This window comes from Caretta caretta, chromosome 2 (assembly GCF_965140235.1).
Source record: "Caretta caretta isolate rCarCar2 chromosome 2, rCarCar1.hap1, whole genome shotgun sequence".
Lineage (NCBI taxonomy): Eukaryota > Metazoa > Chordata > Testudines > Cheloniidae > Caretta > Caretta caretta.
The window spans coordinates 154,228,899-154,253,997 of record NC_134207.1 but is presented as its reverse complement, the minus strand read 5'-3'; the positions used below and the strand labels follow the sequence as shown (position 1 = coordinate 154,253,997).

Here is a 25,099-nt window from a genome sequence, read left to right as displayed (position 1 = left end):
GCTACAAAATCAAGTAACAAATAAACACACTAAAGCAGAGGCAATATAATGAAAACACTGTATTGTGACATGCTTCTCCAGTTCAAATGTTGAAAGCATCTTTTTTATTGAACAAATTATTAAATCCTACATGCAGAATTCTGAAAGCCTAAACTACATGTTAAACAGCTGAACACATCCTACTCACATTCTATCTCTGGATCTTTTAAACAACAACTAACAATCTATTAATATAACTATAACCAGCAGACTAGCTTGGATGGACTTTATTTAGCTCTTGAAAAGATTCTATATAAGAGCACTAGTCATTAATTAACTTAATTTTTTTAAATCACAAACACTATACAATCTGTCTTGTTGGTGTTAAAACATCTATTGTCTTAAAAAAAGTTTAATAAGTATTAAAGCAGTTTTAACAGCGATAAAGTAGGCTTTATTCCAATCATGTGAGTTTGATTATTCAAACACAGATTTTTACAATACCAAAATCTACCAAGACCTACGTCCTTTGGAACTATGCCATTTGCTCTACTGGATTATGAAATTTATATTTTTACGTTTTAAAAATAAAGTGTCAGAATTATTTATGAAGATGGTAGTGCTTAGACCCAGCCAATACATCTTATGAATATGTTACAACTACACACAGCACACAGCTTCACAGTTCATGCGATAGGCAGTGTCTAAAAAATCAGTTACTAACTTTCAAAAACATTTAAATATCTATGGTATTTAAACACAGTGTCTCCTAGTTTTTCGTAAGAAAAGTAAGCTGTAAACATCTTTACCTTTAGTTCATGCCTTGTTTGCTAGGTAATGTGGGTGTATTTTTGTTTTTTATCTACAACCATTGGTGAAATAAGTCTGTGTTCTCAAAAATATTACATTCCATGAATAAAGCACAAATCTATTATATAACCATGTGATACAGATACAGAAAATGAACTACGGTATTCAAAAACATAAAAAGAAAATTACTAAAACAGTCCTTAGCTGTTAGAGCTGATGCTTTCAGAATACAACAGACCAACAGGGCTACACTAAAAATGTCCAAAAATAAGGCCTCTGAAATAAATAGTTCCATTCTTTAAAAAAAGATATAATAAAAATGTACATCACATGGTCAATGTAGGTATAAAAATCATCACGTTAAACCATCCTGGATGATGTATCTGAAGTAAAATGGCCTAGGTTTTGCTTCTGTCGACGTCCTCTGTTGTTTTTAGGGCATTTTCTGTATTTTTTTAAAAAGGAGAAGAAAATGTATTTTAATCTTATTCTGTATATTTAAAACAGCATTCATGATTTTAACCAAAAATCTCAAGAATGGCAGAGTGTCTATCAGCATCATTGACTGGGGAAGTGCACCGGTGGTTTGGTAGGCTGGTACTTTGGAGGGTCCATGAGATCCCTGACTACAGTGGTTGCAGCAGTTGCCAGGAGAGATTTCTTTCGTGTGGATATGGAGTTTGATCCTGCAAGGGCTGAAAGCCCTCTGGCCTTGATCCCACAAAATATTTAAGCATGTGATTAACCCCACTGACTTCACTGGGATGCCTCACATATTTAAAAGAGAGTACATGCTTAAGAGCTTTGTTAGATCAGAAAAGTGCTCAGTGCCTTATGGGCTCAGGCCTTTGACGAGAAGAGGATCTGGACCTCACTCCAGTTATCTGTGCCTTTGTCAACTCTCGTGTCCACAGGGCTCTCTCTTAAGATATCTTGGAAACTTAACTAAGTGCAAAATTCAGCTGCTCGTTTCATAAGACATGGACAGCACATTGCACTGGTGCTCTCCAGACAGCACTAGCTGCATATTCATTTCTAGGTGGAGTTTAAGGTGTTGGCTTTAACCAATAAAGTCCTAAATGGTTAAGCAGCTGGGTACCTGAGGGATGCCCCTTTCTCCATATGTCAGCACCGCATTTATGATCAGTGGAGGGGCCTGAACCAACCCATCCTCTAGTGGGGGGGGAAGGGGCCATGGTGTTTTTCATGAGGTATCTTCTACTCTGGAAGTAGCTCCCACTTTTGTCTAACCCAGCGGTTCCCAAACTTCATTACACCACGAGCTCCTTCTGACAACAAAAATTACTACACGACTCCAGGATGGGGGACTGAGCCAGCCCAAGCGCCATTGTCCTGGGAGGGGGTGGGGGGCAAAACCAAAGCCCGAGGCCCACCAGCCCAGGAGGGTTGGGGGGAGGGGCAAAGCCCAAGGGCTTCAGCCCCAGGCAGGGGGCCTGTAACATGAACCCGTTGCCGAGGACTGAAGCCCTTGGGCTTCGGCTTCAGCCCTGCATGGTGGGGCTCAGGCTTCGGCCCCAGGGCACAGCAAGTCTAACGCCAACCCTGGCGACCCCATTAAAACAGGGTCCCAACCCACTTTGGGGTCCCAACCCACAGTTTGAGAACCACTGGTCTAAACAATTTGCTAATGTTTGGGATCTATTGCAAAGCTCATTTTTTCTCTTCAGCTTTTGGCACAGGGATTGGTGGAGGGGAACGGGGCAGCTAGCGGTGATTTGTGTGTGAAGGGGTAGTTTATTGTCCTGACTGATTTACATTTTGTGATATACAGAGGCATCGTGTAACCAGTCTGGACACATTAATCATTCTGTATTTGATCACTGTATTTTTTAGAACGTGTGTTACGCACATAGAGCTTCGGGACGGTCAAGTTCCTAAATATATTTATAATAAATAATCACACATACATAAAAATGTGTGGTGTTATATTGCTTTTGTAATTACCTACCTTGTTATGCACATGACAATTGCAACTATAATGGCAATCTGTACAGCTCCAATTATTGCTGCAATAAGGACATGTGTAAGCTTTTGTCTGCTTGGGACAACATAAAGAATACTAAAGTCTGTCTTTTCACAGTGCTGTCCAGTATATCCTGATTCACATCTGAAAGAGACAAGGAATATTTCATGGAATATGGATCTTATCAATATGCAAATCATTCTGTAGATAAAACAGTAATCTGAGGGACAGGGCAAAAAGCCTAGGAATCGATGAAAACTTGAAAAATTGGGACATAATGTAAAGGATGGAGGATAGTATAGAGACAGCAGGAAAGAAACCCACTTGTCACTGCACTGCTACTTCCGTGACCTCAGATGAGATTGGAGGGCGAGAGCAGCACAAGGGATTTCCTCTGAGATTCAGCCAGTTCTGAAAATGATGAAGCAAGCAGGACTGTAGCTGTCACGCAGGACGTGGGGAGGCTGAGTAGAGTGCAAGCTTTTAGGCAGCCTGGGTTTTCCTTTTGTGGAGAGAGGGAGGCACAGAGTGCATGTCCTCCACTTTCATCGAGTACAACTAATTTTGCCTGGTAAGGCTTCTTGGTGTCAGTTCAGCAAAGGAAGTAAGCATAGACTTTAAGAATGTGATTTCAGTGGGACGGCTCACGTGTTTAAAGTTAAGTACATGCTTAAGTACCTTGTTGAACTGGGGCCTAAGTTAGGGAACAATAAATGGGAGATAGATTTAATAGATGGGATAAAACGCGTGGGCAGAGGATCTCCAGAAAACTCAGTCAGGGACCAGGGTGCATGGAACAAAACAGGAATATACGACACAAATCAAAAGACAATGATGAGGAACAATGGAGAACAATAGATGATGATATTATGGAAGAAGTGTGTGTATATAACTATAATATGCCTGTCAGAGATGAACAAACCATGTAGAGTTTGGAGGAACAGAATGCTGCGAGGCCCTTGTGTAAGAACTGGCACCAACAACATCAACTGGTTTACCGGGATGGTTGGGTTTCAGTCCAAACCTACCCCAGTACTCTCCCAGCAGCCACCTCTTAACCTGGACTCACCAAACACCCAGTAGGCCAGAACTCCAGGCTGCAGGTGCTAGACAAAGGCCAGGTTAGCTCCCCAGAAGACTGTATAGAAAGGTCAGGAAGGCTGAGCACAGTCTTGGCTCACAAGTCAGATGATTCTAGGACTGCACCAGGCACCCCCTCAAAAGCCATGCAGGAAGATTAGTGCAGTAACAGGCACTAGTCAATGTCCAGGCAGGACAGAGCACCCCATCAGAACCTTACTGGAAGGTAGGAAACAGTACAGACTTGTCCTACACAGCATGCTGCCCCACTTCTCCTCAAACAAGTGAGCAGTGCTCCTGAGGGAGTCCCTGGAAATTTGGGAGGAGTGTGAACAGGCTGGTAGGAGGCAGAGCAGGAGCACTGTTCTCTAAATAGCATCCTCCCCAAGCAAACCAGCCGATTTCTCAAAGGCAATTCAGTGGATGTTTGTACTGATCAGAGCAACACAAATTTTCAATCCATGCAGGGCACAGCCATAGAGAAGAAGACAACAAGAGCATGCTCCTGACTGAGCCATGCTGCCAAGGGGAGGGAGGCTGAAGAGCACAGAGAGGAAAGCACCACGTTGGTTAGCCAGGGTTAATGGAGCCAGCATCCGCTGGTGGATTCTTCATAGCTAACAGGCCCTACCCCTACCTCTCCATGCAGCCAGAGCTAGACCAGAAGCCTCACCCCTGACTTGGGGCGGAACTACAAAGAGAAAAAAATCTCAGCTTTAACATTAAAACGTAAACGTGTTGCTCATTTTCCTTGTGAAGTTAGCCTTGAAAATAAACTGATGTAAACATATTAGTCGTGTTGAATTCAACAAGCAATTGGCCTCCACTTTTGCAGTAGCAGGCTGGAGAGGAATTAAAGATACATGCACACACACGTGTCACACCCCAATGGCCCCCTCCCTCAAGGGGTCCCCTGGGGAAGGCAGATCAGCATTGTATATTGCTAAGGCTGTTGCAAGCATTGCAGGATATTTTGGGAAGAGTCAAAGGTGTGAGTGAATGTGGGATGGAAGATTCTTTTGCAGGCTGCAAAAGGCCAAAGGGGGAAGGAGAAAGAGAGCAGAGAATGGGTTAACTCAACACTGCAGCTAGCAAGCTCAGTTCAACGATAAGAGCTGGCCCCAGTCCAAGGTCACGGCACTAGATGAAAAATTATCTCACCCAGCCACAGCCAGCCACGAGAAAAGAAAAAGTACACTGAACCAGGGCTGCAGAGATGGAAAACACCGGCGAGATGATGAGGGGGGGAGCAGAGCTTCGCGTCCCTGGAGCCGTTGTGTTTTGGGAAAGCAGAGAAGACCACAGAAAGCTGGTTTGGGCTGGCACAAAGAACACCAGGAACAGAGGTCGTGGAATGGAACTCCCTCAAAGGAGCCCAGGCCTTAAAACCCTCCTGAGAGCTGGAGCAATTTGGAGATCATAGCAGACCCTGGATGACCTGGGTCCAGGACAGTACTCCTGTCCACCCTACCCCCTCTTCTTCTTATGTTACACCCAGGCTTGGCCAGCCTCAGGTAGAGCGTATGTGAGTATGAAAGTGGGTTAGGGCTTGGGGCTTCCTTCCTTCCTCTGAGTGACATGGGGAGCACCCATCACTCTTCGCTGTTATTTTATTATTTTATCATTTTATCAATAAAGCTTTAACATTTAAACACTTGGTGTGTTACGTCATCTCCTCCCTTAAAGATCCTGTGGCCTCAGCCTGATCAACTGTTGCCTCAGGCAGATTGGTAACAAAAATCTGTCACACACACACACACACAAAACACCTCTGATATAAACAAAGTCAGTTACGCTTGGGTGTATCACAAAGAATCACTCCAACTCACCCTCAAATCCAACCCTGTGCTTGGTGAGATGATGATGGAAGACAGGAATTAGTTACATTTGAAAAAGCAAAAAACTGTTCCACAGGCATGCAGGGAAAATGCCCTGGATTTTCAGTGCTATGAAACCCATGTATTCTTGTGAATACACTTTCCTCATCTATGGGCTTTCTGCAGGAGACACTGGCTCACAGATTGGATATGTACCAATAAAAACAGCGTCATTAAGAAAAAGGCACACCATTACAATAGATATAATTATCAGTGGATGGGAAAGGAACCAAGATAGATTTATGTACATTAATAAGAAGGAAGCAAATGACAAAGGAACCTGTTTGTGCATTACCTAGTAGGAAGAAAGGAAAAGAACAGGTGACAAATAGAATGCTAAATCCTTATTCCCTACTTTGTTTTTGTCTTCTTTAAAGAAGATAGTAGCCATAGTAGACTTAATACAAGAACCATTCTATAAAGCAGAATCAAGAAAGAAGAGGTTAAAGAATATCCAGATAATCTGAAAATATTAAAATCATTACAGTTCAATGAATGTCACCCTAGAATGCTAAAGACATTCTCAGAACTACTGAAATGGTTGGAAATTATTTCTGAGAACTCCTGCAGGGCAAGAGAGATTCCAGAGGACTGGAATAACGCAAAGAAAATACTGAGTTCAAGACTGGAATTGGCAGGTGAGGGGATGAAGTATTATAGACCAAACCTCTAATTACCTGGTAAACTAGTAAAGCAGTCCATTTTATAAGCACTTACTGGAAAATAAGATGATAAATAGTAGACAACATGGGTTTATCAAAATAAAATTATGTCAAATTAATTTAATGTATTTCTTTATTCAGACAACAAGCAAAGGGCTCAGCTGTGTGTGGTTGGCACAGCCCTACACTGGGGGTGATGCAAAGCTGCACTGTCCCAGGGCAAGCACCTGGAGGCAACCTAGAGCCACTAGCTGTTTAGAGACAGCATGACCACTGCTAAATCACTTGATGGGGTGCAACTGAATACCCCTCGTGTGATCGGACAGCTCCACTGGCTGGTGAATAGGGGATGAAGTCATAGTCCCCTCTTCTTCCACACCCCTGTTGGGGTACCAGGCACCTGCGGGGCATTAGAGTCTGCAATCATGCTTAGCAGCTGCGTAGACTGCCCAATGCACCAGGAGACCATTAGCCATCACTACACACCTACTTGTGTAAGGTAGAATTTGAGATTCTCTGTAATTTAGTAAGTCATTGCTATATCAGAGCTCACCATCTAACTGTCAGGATTAAGTTTTAAAACTGCACACCTCACTAGCAGACACAAAACCTCCATTGTGGATAGGTACCCTAAGATTTGCAGATACACATAGGTGAGTAAAAATGAGTTTGTGTGCATCAGAATTTGCACACAGGTAAGTCAGGTGTGCACAAGAGTGCAAAGTCCTTTCAAAAATCTGTCCCTTGACATTTGCCCACTATATTTCCCTTTATACAGAAGGAAGGATAAATGCTTTACTTGTACACTACTGTGTGATTACTATGACTAAGTGCTGAGCTTTTAATGTAACCACTTTTGATCCAGAACAGCTGATAATGAAGGTAGGAAATGTGTACCACATGGAAGTATGAGAAGATGAATACACAAGTGGCTAAAATAAAATCCAATGGAGAGTTCAGGTTCACTGTCAAGTTAGGGTGGGCAAGTTGTTCTTCAGTAGCACCCAAATGGAGTCAGTTCTCATGGGTCCAGTACTTAATGTTGTTTAATCTCTTCATTTATGATGAGGAGGATGGGATGGAGAGCATCCTAATCCAGGCCCCAATCCAGAACAATATTGCAGTCAATTCTGGTCACTTCATTACCAGAAAAATAAGACGGGGGCATAAGAAATTTGCCAAAAATGAGGAGGGGTGTGTTGTGAGAGCTCTACTGCTGCAAATGGCAGCTTGATCCCTGCTAAAGGAAGAGAGAGTCTGACACACTCGCTAAAGAGGGTGAAAATCAAATGAAAAGGTTATTGTGTCCCAGTAATGAGGAAAAAGGTCAGATGAAAAGGAAAATAATGATTTGTAAAAGGCTGTGTTCCCAGCCATGCTGGCTCGTAAGGGGGCCCTCTACTCCCTTCTGGGCTACTGTAGCACTTTCAAGGATCAAGGTAGGAAATATGTTGAACTCTAGCAGTTCTACAAGTGATCTTTTGGAAGAAAAGTAAAGCAAAGAGCTACAGAAAGCTACAGAACCATCAGTCACTAGTATGAAAATACCACCATGGGCCATATACTCAGGATAAAAATTCTTTAATGATGTTTGCTCATGACTACTAGACCATCACCATCCACAAAAAAAGGTGGCCATTTTTCTTTAAATACACTCCTCAATGACTTCTTACTTTAGAAGAAATAGGATTAATTTTACTTGGAAACTAAAGAAATAAAGTGAAACGTTCGTAGATTTTTGGAAATGTTTAATTTCAAGTTTTGGTAGTATACGGAGTTACCATAGTACACTGAGCAGACAAGGATAGAGTTTACTTTTTTTTTATAAAATAATATTTTCTATTGCATAAAATAAAAAAAAATGGTTAAAAGTAAAATATTGACAAACTAGAGGGAGTTTTGACAAGAGTAACAGATAATGACCAGTCACACGAGGGATTGACTTATAAGAAAAAGTTAAAAGAGATCAGTATATAAATGGAGTATAAATGGAGATTAGTTACCTGTAACCGGAAGTTCTTCAAGCTGTCTGGTCCCTATCTGTATGACACACACAGGTGTGCACACGTGCCATGTGCCTGAGAGAGGCACTTCTAACAAGCAGTGCCCCACACATGCACAGTAGTTCTCCTTGTGCTCCAGACTGAGGACATAAAAGGCAGCATGGGCTGACGCCCCTCCAGTTCTTACTGCAAATCCAGTAGGCTCTGAAGCAGAGGGGATGGAGGGCAGGTAGTGGAATAAAGATAGGGACTATAGGCGCATTAGCGGGTGCTTAGTACCCACTGGCAGCCAGCTTCCCCCAATCTCCCCCAGTGCCTCCCATCCACCAATCAACTCCTCCCCCTCCCTCCCGCCCACTGCAATCAACGGTTCCACAGTGTGCAGGAGTTGCTGGGAGGGAGAGGGAGAAATGGGAATGGGGTGCGCTCGGGGAGGATGGCAGAACTGGGTGGGAAGATACAGGGTGGGGGCGGAGAGGGAGCAGGAAGAGGGGAGGTGGGGGTGGAGGCTTGGGGGAAGAGGTGGAGTGGGGGCGGGCATGAGGTTGAGGGGGGTTGGAGCACCCCCAGGCAAAGGAAAAAACCAGCAACTTTGATAGGGACCACACATATTGAAGAACTTCCAGTTACAGATAAGTAACCTCCATTTCTTCTTTGAGTGCTGGTCTCTAAGTGTATTCCACATGTGGGTGATTGACCAGTAGTATTCAGACTAGAGGTGAGTGTGAGGATGCTGGCAGGAAAGATGCTTGAAGTCCTGTACTTCTCACTGTTGCATCTGTAGTGGAGGCCTGAATTAGTGGGTAATGTTTTGTCAACGGAACTCTGGGGTAGCCGCTCTGCATATGTCCACTATTGTATGCCCCTTCATGCCTCAGCCACCATTCCAGAGGACATGCTTCCATGCTGATGACGCACGTTAAAAAAAATAATGTGTTAATTAAATTTGTGATTGAACTCCTTGGGGGAGAATTGTATGTCCCCTGCTCTGTTTTACCCACATTTGCCATATATTTCATGTTATAGCAGTCTCGGATGATGACCCAGCACATGTTGTTCACTTTATGAACGCTTTCACTGCAGATTTGACAAAACGCAAAGAAGGTACCAATGTGAGATTTCTAAAGATAGCGACAGCACTCGACCCAAGGTTTAAGAATCTGAAGTGCCTTCCAAAATCTGAGGGGGCCAAGGTATGCAGCATGCTTTCAGAAGTCTTAAAAGAGCAACACTCCAATGCGGAAACTACAGAACCCGAACCACCAAAAAAGAAAATCAACCTTCTGCTGGTGGTATCTGACTCAGATAATGAAAATGAAAATACATCAGTCCACACTGCTTTGGATTGTTATCGAGCAGAACCATCAGCATGGACGCATGTCCCCTGGAATGATGGTTGAAGCATGAAGGGACATATCACTCTTTAGCGCATCTTGCACATAAATAACTTGCAACGCGAGCTACAACAGTGCCATGAGAACACCTGTTCTCACTTTCAGGTAACATTGTAAACCTGAAGCGGGCAGCATTATCTCATGCAAATGTAAACAAACTTGTTTGTTTGAACGATTGGCTGAACAAGAAGTGGACTTGCAGGCTCTAAAATTTTACATTGTTTTATTTTTGAATGCAGTTTTTTGTACATAATTCTACATAATTCATTTGTAAGTTCAACTTTCATGATAAAGAGATTGCACTACAGTACTTGAATTGAAAAATACTATTTCTTTTGTTTCTTTACAGTGCAAATACTTGTAATAAAAATAAATATAAAGTGAGCACTGTACACTGTATTCTGTGTTGTAACTGAAATCAATACTTTTGAAAATGTAGAAAATATCCAAAAATATTTAAATAAATGGTATTCGATTATTGTTTAATGGTGCGATTAATCGCGACTAATTTTTTTTATCACTTGACAGCCCTAAAAATAATCTAAAATGACTGGGATATTTGCAGAAGTTGGTGGAGGCTGTTTATGCTGAGTCTAGGCAGAGAAGTCTTTCTGTTTAGCTAGGTAGCAGGTTCTAGTTGAGTCCTTCCTATTTTAAATAAATAAATCATAGAATATCAGGGTTGGAAGGGACCTCAGGAGATCATCTAGTCCAACCCCCTGCTCAAGGCAGGACCAATCCCCAATTTTTGCCCCAGATTCCTAAATGGCTCCTTCAAGGATTGAACTCACAACCCTGGGTTTAGCAGGCCAATGCTCAAACCACTGAGCTTTTGAGTAAGAATAGATTTGACAGGTGCCAAGCAAGAGTGTTCTAGTTCTGATGCCCATACAAACACCAAGCCATGAGGGGGAGAGGGTCTGGATCGGGGTGTCTGACTCTGCCCCCTTCCTGAGTAAAGAGATCTGGGAAGGGGTGGACCCTAACAAGAGGATGGACTGACGTTTTCAGGAGCTCCGGGAACCAAAACAGTCTGGGCCAGTTGGGAGCAAGGAGAATGACTCTGGCTCTGTCCTGACAGATGTTTCTCAAGACCTGTGGTAACAGGGGAATGGGAAGAAAGGCATCTCTGAGATTGTCTGTCAATGACAACAGGAGAGCATTGCCCTGGGAACTGTGACTTATGGCTCCTCTGGAGAAGTACAAGGATAGGTGCTGGAACTAGGGGTGCTCGGGGTGCTGCTGCACCCTCTGGCTTGAAATAGTTTCCATTATATACAGGGTTTACAGTTTGGTTCAATGGCTCTCAGCACCCCCTCTATAAAAATTGTTCCAGCACCCCTGAGTACAAGGGAAGCTGCCCGTTCATTTGGGATGTGAAGAGATCCCATTGAGGTTTTCCCCACTGAATAAATATCTCGCTCAGGATAGAGCTGAGTATCTTCCACGCATGGTCTGCAGAGAAGTGTCAGTTCAGCCTATCTTCAAGGGAGTTTGATGCACCTGGAAGTGGCTGGGACAGTGATGTGGTTTGTGATACACCAGTTCCAAGGCTTGACTGCTTCTAGAAAAAGGAGAGGACATCTTGCTCTACCCTGTTTAGGTAAAAGACCATGGTGATGTTGTCTGACATTACTTGGACATGAAGAGAATGAATGAGCAGGAGAAAAGCCCTGCATGCCAGGTAGACTGCCCTCAGTTCCAGTAGATGAATGTGCAGTCTGGCCTCCCGGGGGGTCCAAGCACCTTGCACAGTGTGGCTGTTCAGGTGAGCACCCCCTCATAAGGGATGTGTGTGTTACAATGATGGTGCTGAAAGTGGGAGTGACAAAGGGGACACCAACTCTCACTCTATCTGGGTTCAACCTCCTGGTAAGAGAGTTGCTGACCCCGGTGGGAACAGTCACTCTGGTGTTGATGTGATCCTGGTCTGGTGAGTAGACCAACCAGAGCCAGGCCTGCGGGCAGCGTAGGAGAAGCCGGGCAAATGGTGCCACATAAGTACAGGAGGCCATGTGGCCCGGAAGAGAAAGGCACATCCTGACCATAGTTCTTCGTCTGCAAGTAATCAGTGCTGTCAGGTTGCTCATTAACTGATATCTTTCCATGGGAAGGAAAGCTCTTGTTGCAATAGAGTCCACTGTCACACTGAAAAAGTTCATCATCTGTGTGGGTGTTAAAACAGACTTTTCTTTGTTTATGCAGATACCGAGTGCTGCTAGAAGATGCAGCAGGAACATAGCTGCTGACCTGACATCTTCGCTGGATCAATATACTCGGAGCCAATCATCGAGATATTGGGCTGCAGCCACAGAGAAGACCTCCGTGAATACTCTGGGTGCTGTTGCTACTCTAAAGGGAAGGACTCTGAACTGGAAATGTTCCTGACCTGCTAGAAACTAAACAAACTTTCTCTGGAATGGATTAATATCTACATGGAAATAGGTGTTCATGTTGCAAGCCGTGAACTACATCCCTTCCTGTAGGGAAGGGATTATTGATGCTAGTGTAACCATCCTGAATTTTGACTTTTGAATAATGATGTTAAGTTGTCGAAGGTCCGGAATGAGTCTCCACCCTCCATATTTTTGTGGGACTAAGCAATAAAGGATATAGAACCCTCTTCCTTGATACTGAGGTGGCACTTGTTCTCTTGCCTCTTTTAGGAGGAGGGAGTCCACCTTCTGTTGGAGAATCACCTCATGAGAGTTGTTTCTCAAGAGAGACCAGAATGGGAGTTTGTGAGGAGGGAGGGAAACTCTACAGACCACTCTTGATGGATAATTTCTAGAACCCAACTGTCTGTTGTGATACAGTTCCAATTGTGGGTGCAAAGGCAGAGGCAGCCCCCAAAGATAAGGGGTGGGGGGGGGAAGAGGTGGTTGGTATCAACAGTGGTGGGCAGATCTTGACCAAGGCATCAAAAGTAGCCCTTAGTGGGTAGCTGGGAATGGGAGAGGTTGTGGTAGTGGGGGGCTGAAAAAATGTGGCTTCTGAATTCTCTGTTGTTTACACAGAGGCTTGGCTGGATGTTGGTGGCAAAAGTTGGGGGTAGGGGGGAGGCTTGGCTTATACACCTGCCTCTGGTGTTTTTTCCTTGGGGCCAGGATGTAAATTCCCAGGGAGCACAGAGTTGACCTTGAGACTCTGAACAAGTACAGGGACTCATCTGATTTCTTGTTAAAATTCAACTCGTCAAAAGGCAGGTCCTGCGTGGTGCTCTGGACCTTCCTGGGGAGCTCCGAGGAGTGAAGTTAAGACTCATGCCTCATCACTTTTCCAGTGGCCAAGCCTCTGGATGCAGTGTCCGCTTTGTCCACTGCAGCTTAAAGGAAATTCTTTGCTGCTAACTTGCCTTCTTCTACGAGGAATGAAATTGGGCTCCATTCTCAGGGGAAACTTGCCCTAAAAGTCGGCCAACCTGGAGTAATTGTTAAATCATATTCTCCTAACAAGGCCCAATACTTTGCAATATGGAACTGTAGGCTCGTAGAAGAAAAGGCTTTTCTTTCCCAAAGTTCTAACCTCTTTGAGCCATTGTCAGCTGGGGTGGTCTTGAGATGCTGCAATCTTGCTCTCTTTGTGCCTGTACAACCAGGGAATTGGGCACTCAGTGGGAGAAAAGAAATTCAGCCCATTAGGCAGAGACAAAAACATTTCTTAGCCCTCTTAGGTGTGGGGAGCACAGGAGGCTGGCGTGTGCCAGACCCCACTTGCTGGCTCCATCATGACCTCATTAACCAGCAGCATCACCTTGCTTGAACCTGTAGTTGCATAATATCCAGGAGCTGATGTTGAGAGTCCTGGACCTCCTCCAGTGGTATCTGGAGGTCATTGGCAATTCTCTGAAGGAGAACCATACAGCGTATGGGTGTCCAGAAGAGATGGTGAAGTTGGAGCCATTGCTTCATCTGGAGCAGTGGTCACCAACCGATTGATTGCAATTGACTGGTCAATCCTGGAGCCTCTGCCAGTTGATTGCGATCTCTGGCCACTAAAAGTCCAGCAGCGCAGCAGGGCTCAGGCAGGCTCCCTGCCTGCCCTGGCCCCACACCGCTCTCGGAAGCGGCTGGGTGCTGGCACATCTCTGCAGCCACTGGGGGTGGGGGGAAGTGAGGCATCTCCGTGCGCTGCCCCCACCCCCAGCACTGTACCCGCAGTTCCCACTTGCCAGTTCCCAGCCAATGGGAGCTGAGGGGGCAGCGCTTGCGGGTGTGGGGAGCGCACGGAAACCTGCTGCTCCACTCCCACCCCAGGGGCCGCAGAGACTTGCCAGGAATTATCTTGTGCATAAAAAGGTTGGAGACCACTGATCTAGAAATGAGGATGAGATTCCCGTCAGTACCTGCAGATCTGGGTCTATGTTCTCCTCCTCTTAGGTCAACGGATCTGGTGGGTGCTGGGTAGGAGAGGAGTGCTATGACTCATGGGCAAATCCAGGCCGTCTGCCATAGGGGTTCCAATAGCCCCAATAAGTCCAAAGGAGGGATCGAGTGGGTGAGGGGGACTCCACAGCAGCAGGTCCCAGCAGTACCAGGGATGATCTTCAGTTCCAGGGATGATCTGGGAGGATCTTCAACCATCTCTCAGGACTCAGCTCTCTAGGAGGAGATGAAGAACTGGCCAGGATGTCCAACTCATCCAAGTCTAAGAACTCCTCTGTCTCCATTGCTGGGGCCAATGGCACCAGAGGGTGGATGCTCGTGCCCCAAGGGTTGGAGAGGGGATGGTTCTTGTGTCACTGATGCAGTTTCATCCTCCAGTGTGGAAATGTCTCTTGGGAGGACCAGGCGGGAGAGGAGGGGAAACTGAAGGTAAGGGAGGAAAATATCCCACCCTGTTCCGACAGTTAGGACCAATGTGTCCTCGGTTGTTGCTGGCTGGTACCAAGAAAGAACCAGGCCCAGCACTTCTGGACAGAACCGGCAGATGGTAGTTCTTGTGTTTTGGAGCAGGCGCCACCCATGATACTGACAGATCCTTCTTTTTCTGCCCACTTTACCTTTCAGGGTGGGGGTCTTTAACAGTCCTGGACCCATAGGATCCATGTGTAAAGGCTCACCCGGTCTGGACAGGCTCGGGGAGGGATCCCTTCTTTTGTGAGCAAATCTGGATGGGGTTCTGTCCTTACACTCACCAAAGTGCCCCCTACTCTCAAGGGAAGCCCAGGAAGAAGATTCCTTGCCTTAGCAGTTGTCGGCTCTGCTTCTAAGCTTGTGCTCGCAGGGGTGCTGCTTGTCTGATAGTGACGATGTATGGGAGGGGGTCTCCCTGACCGAGATCAGAGTGAGGCCACACAGCCTTCTCCCTTAATCAAATCTCACGAGCTTTGCCTGTTTGTGCTGGAAACGAGCGACAGATGATGCACTTTGAAGTGATATGCAGTAGAGACAGCATTGGTGATAGTCACCTCACAGAGAAGGAGCAAGGGCAAGAAACACAGTTCTTGAACTCCTGAACTCTGAGCATAGTCACAGACCATGGCGAGGGAGTCCCTAATAATGGGAAAGAACTAGCTACAGTAACTAACTATACTAATATAAAAACTATTTACAAATGTATGTACAGGATAAAATGTATGCACTAAGGATAAAAACTGGAGAAATCTGTGAACACAGGGATTCTGACTCAGGCCATGCAGCGGGAAGAAGGAACTGGAGGGGCATCGGCCCGCACCGCCTTTTGTGCCCTCAGTCTGGAGCATGAGAACAACAGCACATGTGTGGGCCAACAGACACTGCTGGTTAGAATTTCCAGACTCAGGCAGATCGTGTGCATGCGCACCCATGTGTGGAATACACATAGGGACCAGCACTTACAGAACTTGGTTAAAGTGCTGATTAAAAAGTGATGTAAAAATTACTACAAATATTCAAAGAATGCAAACTCCAAGGAAGGAGAAGAATTATTTAGGGCAGGAGTTGTCAAGCTTTTGTACTGTGGACGTCTTAACAGACTGTATACAGTGTAGTTGTAGCCATGTTGGTCCCAGGATATTACAGAGACAAGGTGGGTGAGGTAATTTCTTTTATTGGACACACTTCTGTTGGTGAGACAAGCTTTTGAGCCAAACAGAGCTCTTCTTCAAGTCTCTGTAGCTTGAAAGCTTGTCTCTCTCACCAACAGAAGTGGATCCAATAAAAGATATGACCTCACTCACCTTGTCATGAGAACACTTAACATCTCATCTTATGAACACTTCCTCCCACCCCCATTTATGATAATACAATATCCTTGTGGCAAACTACAGCAATTGCTTACACAGGAAAGTAATAAAAGGAAAGTATTGTATTTGTGGGTTCTTTTTAATGGGATTTAGCAGCTGAAAATGAGGCACCAGCATCATGTGACCAACCAGCTCCCTGCAATCCACCAACACTGTGGACCACTGGCACTTCATGGGCCATTGTTTGGGAATCATCAAGTTAGGACGATACCAGGAGAGGCATGGGGATGTGTGTGTCAAAACTAGGGATAATGGGATGGAATTGAGAAAGGGAAGATTTAGGTCATAGGCTTCCCCATCACAAACTCCAAATATCCACCTATCCACAGCTGCCCCAGCACTCACCTATCCCCAGCTTAGATGCCACCCCCCAATGAACTACCTCCCCAGACACCCTCCAGAATCCCCTCATCTATCAAACACCTAGACACAGCAACAAAGTTTTGTCCAGCTCCATGTCCTACCCTGACTGCTGCTTGTGGCAGGGTGGGTTGCCGGTAAGTTTATAAGTTTGTGCAAATTAGATAATTAAATCATTTCTATAAAATGTGACACAGAGTGACAAAAGGCTTGGCAGCTATGTTCACTGGACTGCAGAACAGGGCTTGTCCCCTGGGAGGAGCAATATACTCCTTCCTAATGTGTGCGCTGATGAGCCCTGGAAGAGACTGTGCCTGCCCCCAAGTCCCACCTTCCTCATGCTCCTACTGGGATTGGGCAGCTCTGCACTGCCCCCTACACATGGATGTGGCTCCAATGCCACAGTCTAATCCACAGCACATTATCACAAACCAATGTTTTCAATATTATGTGTATAAAATGTATTGTGTTAAAGCTTTACACAGTACATGAGAGTGACTTTCAGGTGCATATAGGATCTGTGCTGCTTATTCATTCACTAACTTACCGGCAGGAAGCCTTCTGAGTGGAATAAATGAATTCACATTTTCCATGTATACAGTAACCATTGAAGCTTTCTGAACAAGGTATGTGGTTTCCAATATAAATGTCTTCTCTTTGATCACTGGCATCTTGAAAACATACACAAATAGATTTAGTAAATGTACAAAACCAACACACATATAGCATCCTTCCAAAAACTTCTGTGGTGACAGGACAAAGAATTAATAAAGCAGTGGCTTAGAGCTCAAGTTTCACAGAAGCCTGTGGAATTTAGCAGCACACTCACTCAATGCTGTAAATTACCCCTTAGTGATAACTAAATCTGCTGCTATTGTGGGCTTCCTAAACTGGGGAAAACCTTCCTGACAAAGAATCAACATACTGGGCTGAAGTTCTGCCAGTGGGGTCTAGGCAAACAGCTGGTAGACAGCCACACAGAGCACTTGGCTTGGGGAAAGCTGTGTCTTTCACACCCCTGAGCGAAGAAAGTTTCAGTGCTGTAAGTGGAAGTGTAGACAAGGCCTAACAGAGCTCTGGAGAAAAGCAAGATAGGAGTACAAGAGAATACTAAAGGACCGGAGTTAACAAGAGATAATAGAAAGAAAAGAGGGCCAAGAAGGAGAAAATAATGTGATAAAGAACCTGGAGGAGAGAGATGGACAGGAACAAAAGAGGAGGAGAGATCCAAAAGACAAAAAGGAGGGCAGAGGGAAGAGGAGAAAGAGAAAGAGAGTGGGCAACATAGACAAGGCCAGGGACTGAAAGTGGAGCAATGACTCAGGTGCAGAAAAGATCAAGGGTGCAGCAGATGCAGGTGTAACCCACACACCTCCAGGGTGTGAAGTTCTGTCCCACCTAGAGGCACTGAGACCACTTAGAGAGAGTTAAAGGAGTCTGCTCTACAACCTTAGCTAACAGGAGGTTGGCTTTTAGCTCAGGCAGTAGAGGCTCATGCACTAAGCTCCAGAGGTCCCCAGTTCAATCCCACTCGCCGACGACCAGGGTCTGTCGGTGTTACAAGTGGGGGCTCGCCTGGGATTTCAAATGGGAAGTCTCTGAAGCTCGGGATGCACTTCCTCAGCTAGGGGAAGTATGTAACCCGCGCATCTTCTGGGTGGCACCGAGACCACTTAGAGAGAGAGAGTTAAATGAGTCTACCTTAGATAATAGCCAGTTGGCTTTTAGCTCATGCGGTAGAGGCTCATGCACTAAGTTCCAGAGGTCCCCAGTTCAATCCTGACGACGACGACTGGGGTCTGTCAGTGTTACACAGTGAGCACTTACTAAGACTTTAGAATAGGTAGAAGAGCTGGCAGAAAAAAGTTTAGGGCTCTGGAGCAAAAAAAGAAAGAGACCTATGGGCACAAAGGACAAATTGCTGGAGCTTCTGAGAGCAGAGATGTGAAAGCAGAGAGAAGGGCCTAAACGCAAAGACAGAGGAAAACATTTGAATAAATTCAAAGTTATAAAAGTCTCCCCATGTCTAGCACCAGCTCCTGGTGGCAGCTCTTTGATCCACAGGGTTAACTTTAGTACTCCAAGGACTACTATAGTAAACTGTACTGAGGCTTGTAGGATGCAAAGGCTCCTCCTGAGCACCTCAGCCCTTCCCAATTCCACCCAATATGGCCTGTCTATTTTCCTGCAAAGAGGCCTCCTCCACCTCCTTTCCTTCTTCAGAATGATTTCTCCTCCCTCTCTCTATCCCTCCCCTGACTACCACAGCAGTTGCTGAAACAGTCCCACTCCAGAATGACCAGAACCTCTGAGTAGCCAGCTCATTCTTCAGCAAAATCATTCTGAACTCCAGGCCTGGAACAGACCCTATGCTGGAGCTGGGCCTGGGCCTGGCAGTGCGGGGAAGCAGCTAACAGCAAGAGTGTGGGGGTGGAGGTTATAAAGTTGTTCCGAGAAGAGATGAGGTGGGGTCAATTGGACTCAGTTCAGGCAGGACTCTTGGCTTGGCCCTACCTCTCAGCAGACTCTCACCATCCCTACGCCTCAGCATAAGTGCATCACAGTGACCTCCCCAAACCCTCAGTGTAGCTAGCCCTCAAAGGACATCTACAATAACTCTTCACTTAAAGTCGTCCCGGTTAATGTTGTTTCGTTGCTGATCAATTAGGGAACATGCTCATTTAAAGTTGCACAATGCTCCCTTAGAACGTTGTTTGGCAGCCGCCTGCTTTGTCCACTGCTTGCAGGAAGAGCAGCCCGTTGCAGCTAGCTGGTGGGAGCTTGGAATCAGGGTGGACTGGCAACCTCCTTATCAGCTCCCTTATCAGCTCCCCACTCCCCTAAGTTCCCTGTGTGGCAGCCTCCCAGCAGGCTATCAATTGCAGGGCAGTTCAGGTGTCCCTCCTCCCACTGCCATGTGCTGCTCCTACCCGCCTCCTGCTTGCTGTGCAAGGGAGGGCAGAAGAAGGGGGCTAATGTCAGGGTATCCCCCTCCCCCCTACTCCTGCCCCCGGCTTATCCCTTCTCCACAGAGAGCAGAGTAGGGACAGGACAGGGCTCAGGACAGAGAGAGCTTACTGGCCACAGCTGCTATCTCAACTTCCTGATCTTTTTAAAGGCAATGTACTTAGAATGGTGTCAGCATAATTAAAGGGGCAATGCACATCTCTCTCTCTCTCCCACACACAGGGTGTGTGCCTCTGTCTCTGTCTGCCATGCTGTCTCCCCTCCCTCCATTTGTGCTGCCTTGTAGAGTGTGAGGCTACATTAACAACGAGTTAACCCTTGAGGGCTCAGCCGAATGCTAGTTCATCATTTAGCAGTAAGGCATTCCCTGGGAAATATCCCACCTTCTTCCACCCTCTAACTTCACCACCTCAACCAAGCTTCACAATCGTCATTGCTGTGTACACTATTAAATTGTTTGTTTAAAACTTATACTGTGTGAATATAATATAGTTTTTTGTCTGGTGAAAAAAATTTCCCTGGAACCTAATCCCCACCTATTTACATTAATTCTTTTGGGGAAATTGGATTCACTTAACATCGTTTCGCTTTAAGTCATATTGTTCAGGAACATAACTACAACGTTAAGTGAGGAGTTACTGTAGCTGGGCACAGGCCAGTTTCCTGAAGATATCACCATCTTCACAGAAACAGAGCTTTTTTTCAAGGAGCCTGAGAAAATGTGACTAGTCTAACAGTAGATCTAATCGTTCTGGACTTCCATAAGCATTTGACACAGTGCCACATAGGAAATTATTAGCTAAACTGGAGGATATGGGGATTAGTATAAGAACTGTAAGGTGGATAAGGAACTGGCTAAAAGGGAGATGACAACAGGTTGGGCTGAAAGGTGAACTACCAGGCTGGAGTGAGGTTACTAGTTACTAGGGACCTGCTTTGAGACCTATATTAAATATTTTCATTAGTGACCTGGGCACAAGAAGCAGGAGAGTGCTAATGAAATTAGCTGATAACACCAAGTTGGGGGGCATTATCAAAACAAAAGCGGCCTGGAATATCATAGAGGAAGAATTAGATGACCTTGACTAGAGTAATAGAAATGGGATGAAATGTAATAGTACAAAGTGCAAAATCGTGCACTTAGGGCCAGATAACAAATTTTTCTGCTATGAGCTGAGGAGCTCAGCAGTTGTAAGTGAACAAGAAGGAGAAAGAGCCAGGTGATCACAACATGACTATGAAACACCATTGTGATGTGGCTGTGAAAGAGGAAAATGTGATCCTAGGAAGTATCAGGTGAGATATTTCTAGCAGAGATAGAGAAACATTAATGCCATTGTAGAAGGCACTAGGGAGGCCTCATCTGGAATGCTGTGTGCAATTCTGCTCACCCATGTTTTAAAAAGGTGAATTCAACCTGGAAGAGGTGCAGAGAAGAGCTGCTACGATGATCAGGGCAATGGAGGGCACGTCTTCGTGTCTTATGAGCAGAGACTAGAAGAGTCTGGCTTGTTTAGCTTAGCACAAAGACGGCTGAGAGGGAATATGATTGCAGTCTATAAATACATCGGGAGGAGGGGGAGTAAACACCAAGGCAGTTGAGGGGCTACTGAAATTAAAGGACAACACTGTCAGAAGAACAAATAGATATAAACTGGTGATGAGTAAACTTAGGCTGTAAATTAGAAGGAGGTTTCTAATCATCAGAAGCGTGAAGTTCTGGAACAGCTTCCCAATAGACATCGGAGGCGTGGGGGACAGACAAGCTAACTGGTTTTAAGATGAATCTTGATAAACATATGAATGGATTATATGATGGGGTTGCCTGTGATCGCAGGGGACCGGACTTAATGACTAAGTAAGTCTCATCCAGTTCTAATTTCCTACGCCCTTCATTTCTCGTTAATTCTTCTGACAAAGTGTTCCACATGCCCTCACTCTCACAATGCTGCACTTTCAGCACACAAGCAAACCGGTAATACACATGCTCATTTGTATTCATAAACATTTCTAATTAGCTTGTAAGCTTTTCTTCTCACTTCATTCTCGTTGTTACACAGCGGCATCTAAACTATTTCAAATGTAACATAAACAAAGTCCTAACAAACAAAATAACAAAAGCAGCAGCAGAGGATCTGGCCCATCTAATTTACATGGCTAAAAATCTTTTAAACAACATGGTTCATCCACTGTGGTCCAACAGGTGCAGAAGCAGCAAATATAGAACCTGTCACTTATTCAGAAGTCATCGAGGAAGGCTGGGCAGAGGGGACCTGTGCCACTTGTATAGAAGTCACATTTCTACAGTCTTGGAGCCAGCTAAAGCACTGGCACAACAATTGGCGAAATGCTAATCCTATAACCTACTAAATACAGAAGGGAGTTCAGCATTTTAGGGAAACATGCCAGGCAGACTCGGCATAGTCGTATCTCCTGCTCACCAGAGATGGGGTGATAGTGGTGTAGGAAAGCAGATGTTCACTTCTCTCCCGGTTGCAAAGCAGATGAGAAAGGGCATGCATGCTATATTTTGGTATCTTGGGAGAATGTAACATATTCATAAAATACCAGTACATTACCTTTCACCTCTGGTCGATATTGCATTCCATCATCTTTCTTTCCTACTGAGCTGGTGTCATCTGTTTCTATATGATAAATAAATAAAAATACATCTGTTTAGAAGTGTTTATTTTTAGGCCATTGTGTATTATTACAACGTAAGAAGTTGATATTTGAGAAAATAATTTAGTTACAATCATACAGTCAGATTCAATATTTTTTCTCTGTTATAGTTAGGAAAACACCACCTGGAGATTGTACCAGCTTCCAGTCAATTTTGGGTGCTCTTCCTGGTTTTGAGCTAAAAAGCTCTTTGCGGGGTGGTTGAGTGCATTTTACAGATATCTCTCATTTGTTCTTCAGCCAGACAGTTGAACCAGTTGGGATTCTCAAGTTTACAGAATCTAGATGTTAGTGGCAGGGAGCTGGTGGCAGAATACACTCAGGGCAGGGTCCAAGGCTCCAAACCTTGCAAACATTGATGCTCATGATTTGCATATGGCAGCACTCCCATGCATAAAAAGCAAATGGATAAGTATTTGTAGGGTCAGGGCCCAAGTGTATTGAGCCGCTAGGCATGCTGGAAGGCCTATCTAATTCATGCTGTTGTAAGAGGATGACTTGGGGTATTCTAGTAGGATGGAGCTCTCTTAATGTGTTTCCGTTGTGGCTGATTTCATGGACATTTAGACTATTGCTCAGATGTATTTTTTTAAATATATGTGTTTTTTCTCAACCTAGAGCATAGTGATAGAGACATAATGTACATACAACACAAACAACTAACTAACTAAATACATACATATTTTGGGTGGCAATTAGGAAAGATCAGTGAATTTTAATACAAAAATAAAAAAGAATTAAAGGACCTGCTTGGGCCCTTTATGATGCAAGAGACAATTCTAATGAAAATTAAAATGAAACCTACCTAAGCAGTGTCCAAGGTGCCTTATGTCAATCTGTTCCTGCCTCAAACATGATGCTTCTCGAACAAAACATGGATTGTTATAAGAACTTCCATCAGAAGCACACACAGGATTAAAACTGTACCCACTGCAGTCTATATTACATACACACCTGTTAATAAACACACACAATGAGATCAAAGAAGTACAGTTAAATAAAGTTGTGTCTTGATTAAACATTTGTTTATACATTAGCACCAGCTCCATGACCTGGGAGAAAAATCTATTGTGTATGTATACCAAAGAATTTGCTGCCATCTCAGGTTTTCAGACAGAATGTATACAGTTGTGAATAGAAGCTACCGTGTACCCTTCAATATTTTATTGATTTTTTCATGGGTTTAATATGATATAAATCTTACTGATTATTTTAATTTCTGAAAAAACAACAGCAACATATTACAAGGAAAATTTATTACGACAATAAAACAATGTAGTGCATTGTCTATTCCCATATGTGGGTAAAACCAAAGAAAGATTTTACATGTTCTGTTTGTTTTTTGGCAAAGAAAACTGAATGACTGTTGTGGAGAGTGGGGATGAACTTTCATTTCTATTCATCAAAACTAAGTATTTTTCATTTCAAAGGCTGAACAGCAGCAATAAGTTTGGTCAAGTGTATTACTTTAACAAGCCATTCATTCATGCCTTTGAAAACTCAGTGGTTCATTATGCTGTAATTAAAACAGGGTTATGCAATCTGGATTATTTCATAATGTATCCAATTAACACATTTCTAGTTTTAGGCAGAGAACATTTTTTTATCATTTGTAACAAAGAAACCATAGCCATGAGAGGGGGAAAAGATGTACTACACATAAGGTGCATCCCCACACAAAGGCAGGATTGTCTCTACACTAGAAAACTGTATAGTCCAGGGGACACTACCTTTAAATGATAGAGTTTTGCTGTGGAGTTCTGCAGTGAATCAATACTCAATCCTGACATTTCATATCAGGGAGGCTGCCTTGGAAAAGCTTAACAATTCTGAAGTCTGTGTCACTCTCGTTTAATTCAATAAAACTAATACTGTGATTTTTAATTTAATTAACAACTTGTTTTTAAATGTTTTGCTCCATGTATTTCTTACTGCTGTGCATCTTCTGTTGTGCCTCAGGATGATGGCATATCACAAAACTAAGGGAGCTGTGTGGTAGAGTATCTGGTATGGATTAAACAGCTCTCTATTGGCCTCCTCCTGCATGGAGGAAGGGGTATGAGCGTATGCTAATGGAAGAGAGTTGATGTGGCCATACATCCTTCGTTATGGGGAGCTGCTTTCCCTCCCCCACAATGCAGTCCAGTCTGTGGGCAGTGACATGAGGCTGAGTTAGAGAACTGACTTAGAGTGCAAGATGTACTGCTTTAAATAATCGTTCCCCAAACTCGAACTGAACCCTGAAAAAATGGAGTACTGATTTCAGAGTTCCTACTACTTCCCCTGGGCATCTACATCAAATGCTAATGCAAATGCTTGGTGCCAGCAAGGTTCTCTGAATAAGACAAGCCAATCTTTGAACTTAGTTTTACTGTTAGCTCTTTTTTTCTCCTCTCTTTCTATGAACAACTTTTGTTTTTTAATTAAGTACAGTGAGCACACCCAGTTCATCCTGGCTTTAAAGATATTATTTGTTCCAGTGATATTCCCTATACATAAATTGGGTAATATTTAGGGCTGTCAATTAATTGCAGTTAACTCACGTGATTAACTCAAAAAAAATTAACTGCAATTCAAAAATGTAAACACTATTAATCGCACTGTTGAAAAATAGAATACGAATTTAAATTTATTAAATATTTTTGGATGTTTTTCTACATTTTCAAATATATTGATTTCCATTACAACACAGAATACAAAGTGTACAGTGCTCACTTTATATTACAAATAATTGCACTGTACAAATGATAAACAAAAGAAACAGTATTTTTCAACTCACTTCATACAAGTACTGTAGTGCAATCTCTTCATTGTGAAAGTGTAACTTACAGATGTAGATTTTTTTTGTTATATAACTGCACTCAAAAACAAAACAACATAAAACTTTAGAGCCTACAAGTCCACTTAGTCCTACTTCTTGTTCAGCCAATTGCTAAGACAAACAAGTTAGTTTATATTTACAGGAGACACTGCTGACTGCTTCTTATTTACAATGTTACCTGAATGTGAGAACAGGCGTTTGCATGGCACATTTGTAGCCGGTGTTGCAAGGTATTTACGTGCCAGATATGCTAA

The 25,099-nt window shown here is 44.0% G+C and overlaps 1 protein-coding gene across 2 annotated transcripts in view; it reads right to left on the bottom strand.

Annotated features, from left to right (window-relative positions):
* Positions 1–44: 44 nt before the first annotated feature.
* The window catches only part of TMEFF1 (transmembrane protein with EGF like and two follistatin like domains 1), a 226,991-nt gene continuing 201,936 nt past the window's right edge, over positions 45–25,099 (bottom strand). For both annotated transcript variants that reach the window (XM_075125495.1, XM_048839447.2), the window contains 5 exons: positions 22,830–22,978; positions 21,922–21,987; positions 16,923–17,046; positions 2,759–2,917; positions 45–1,234 (listed from right to left, as the gene is read on the bottom strand). In XM_075125495.1, the coding sequence (XP_074981596.1) occupies positions 1,150–1,234; positions 2,759–2,917; positions 16,923–17,046; positions 21,922–21,987; positions 22,830–22,978 (583 nt within the window). In that variant the 3' untranslated portion in view covers positions 45–1,149. The remainder of the gene's footprint in view (positions 1,235–2,758; positions 2,918–16,922; positions 17,047–21,921; positions 21,988–22,829; positions 22,979–25,099) is intronic.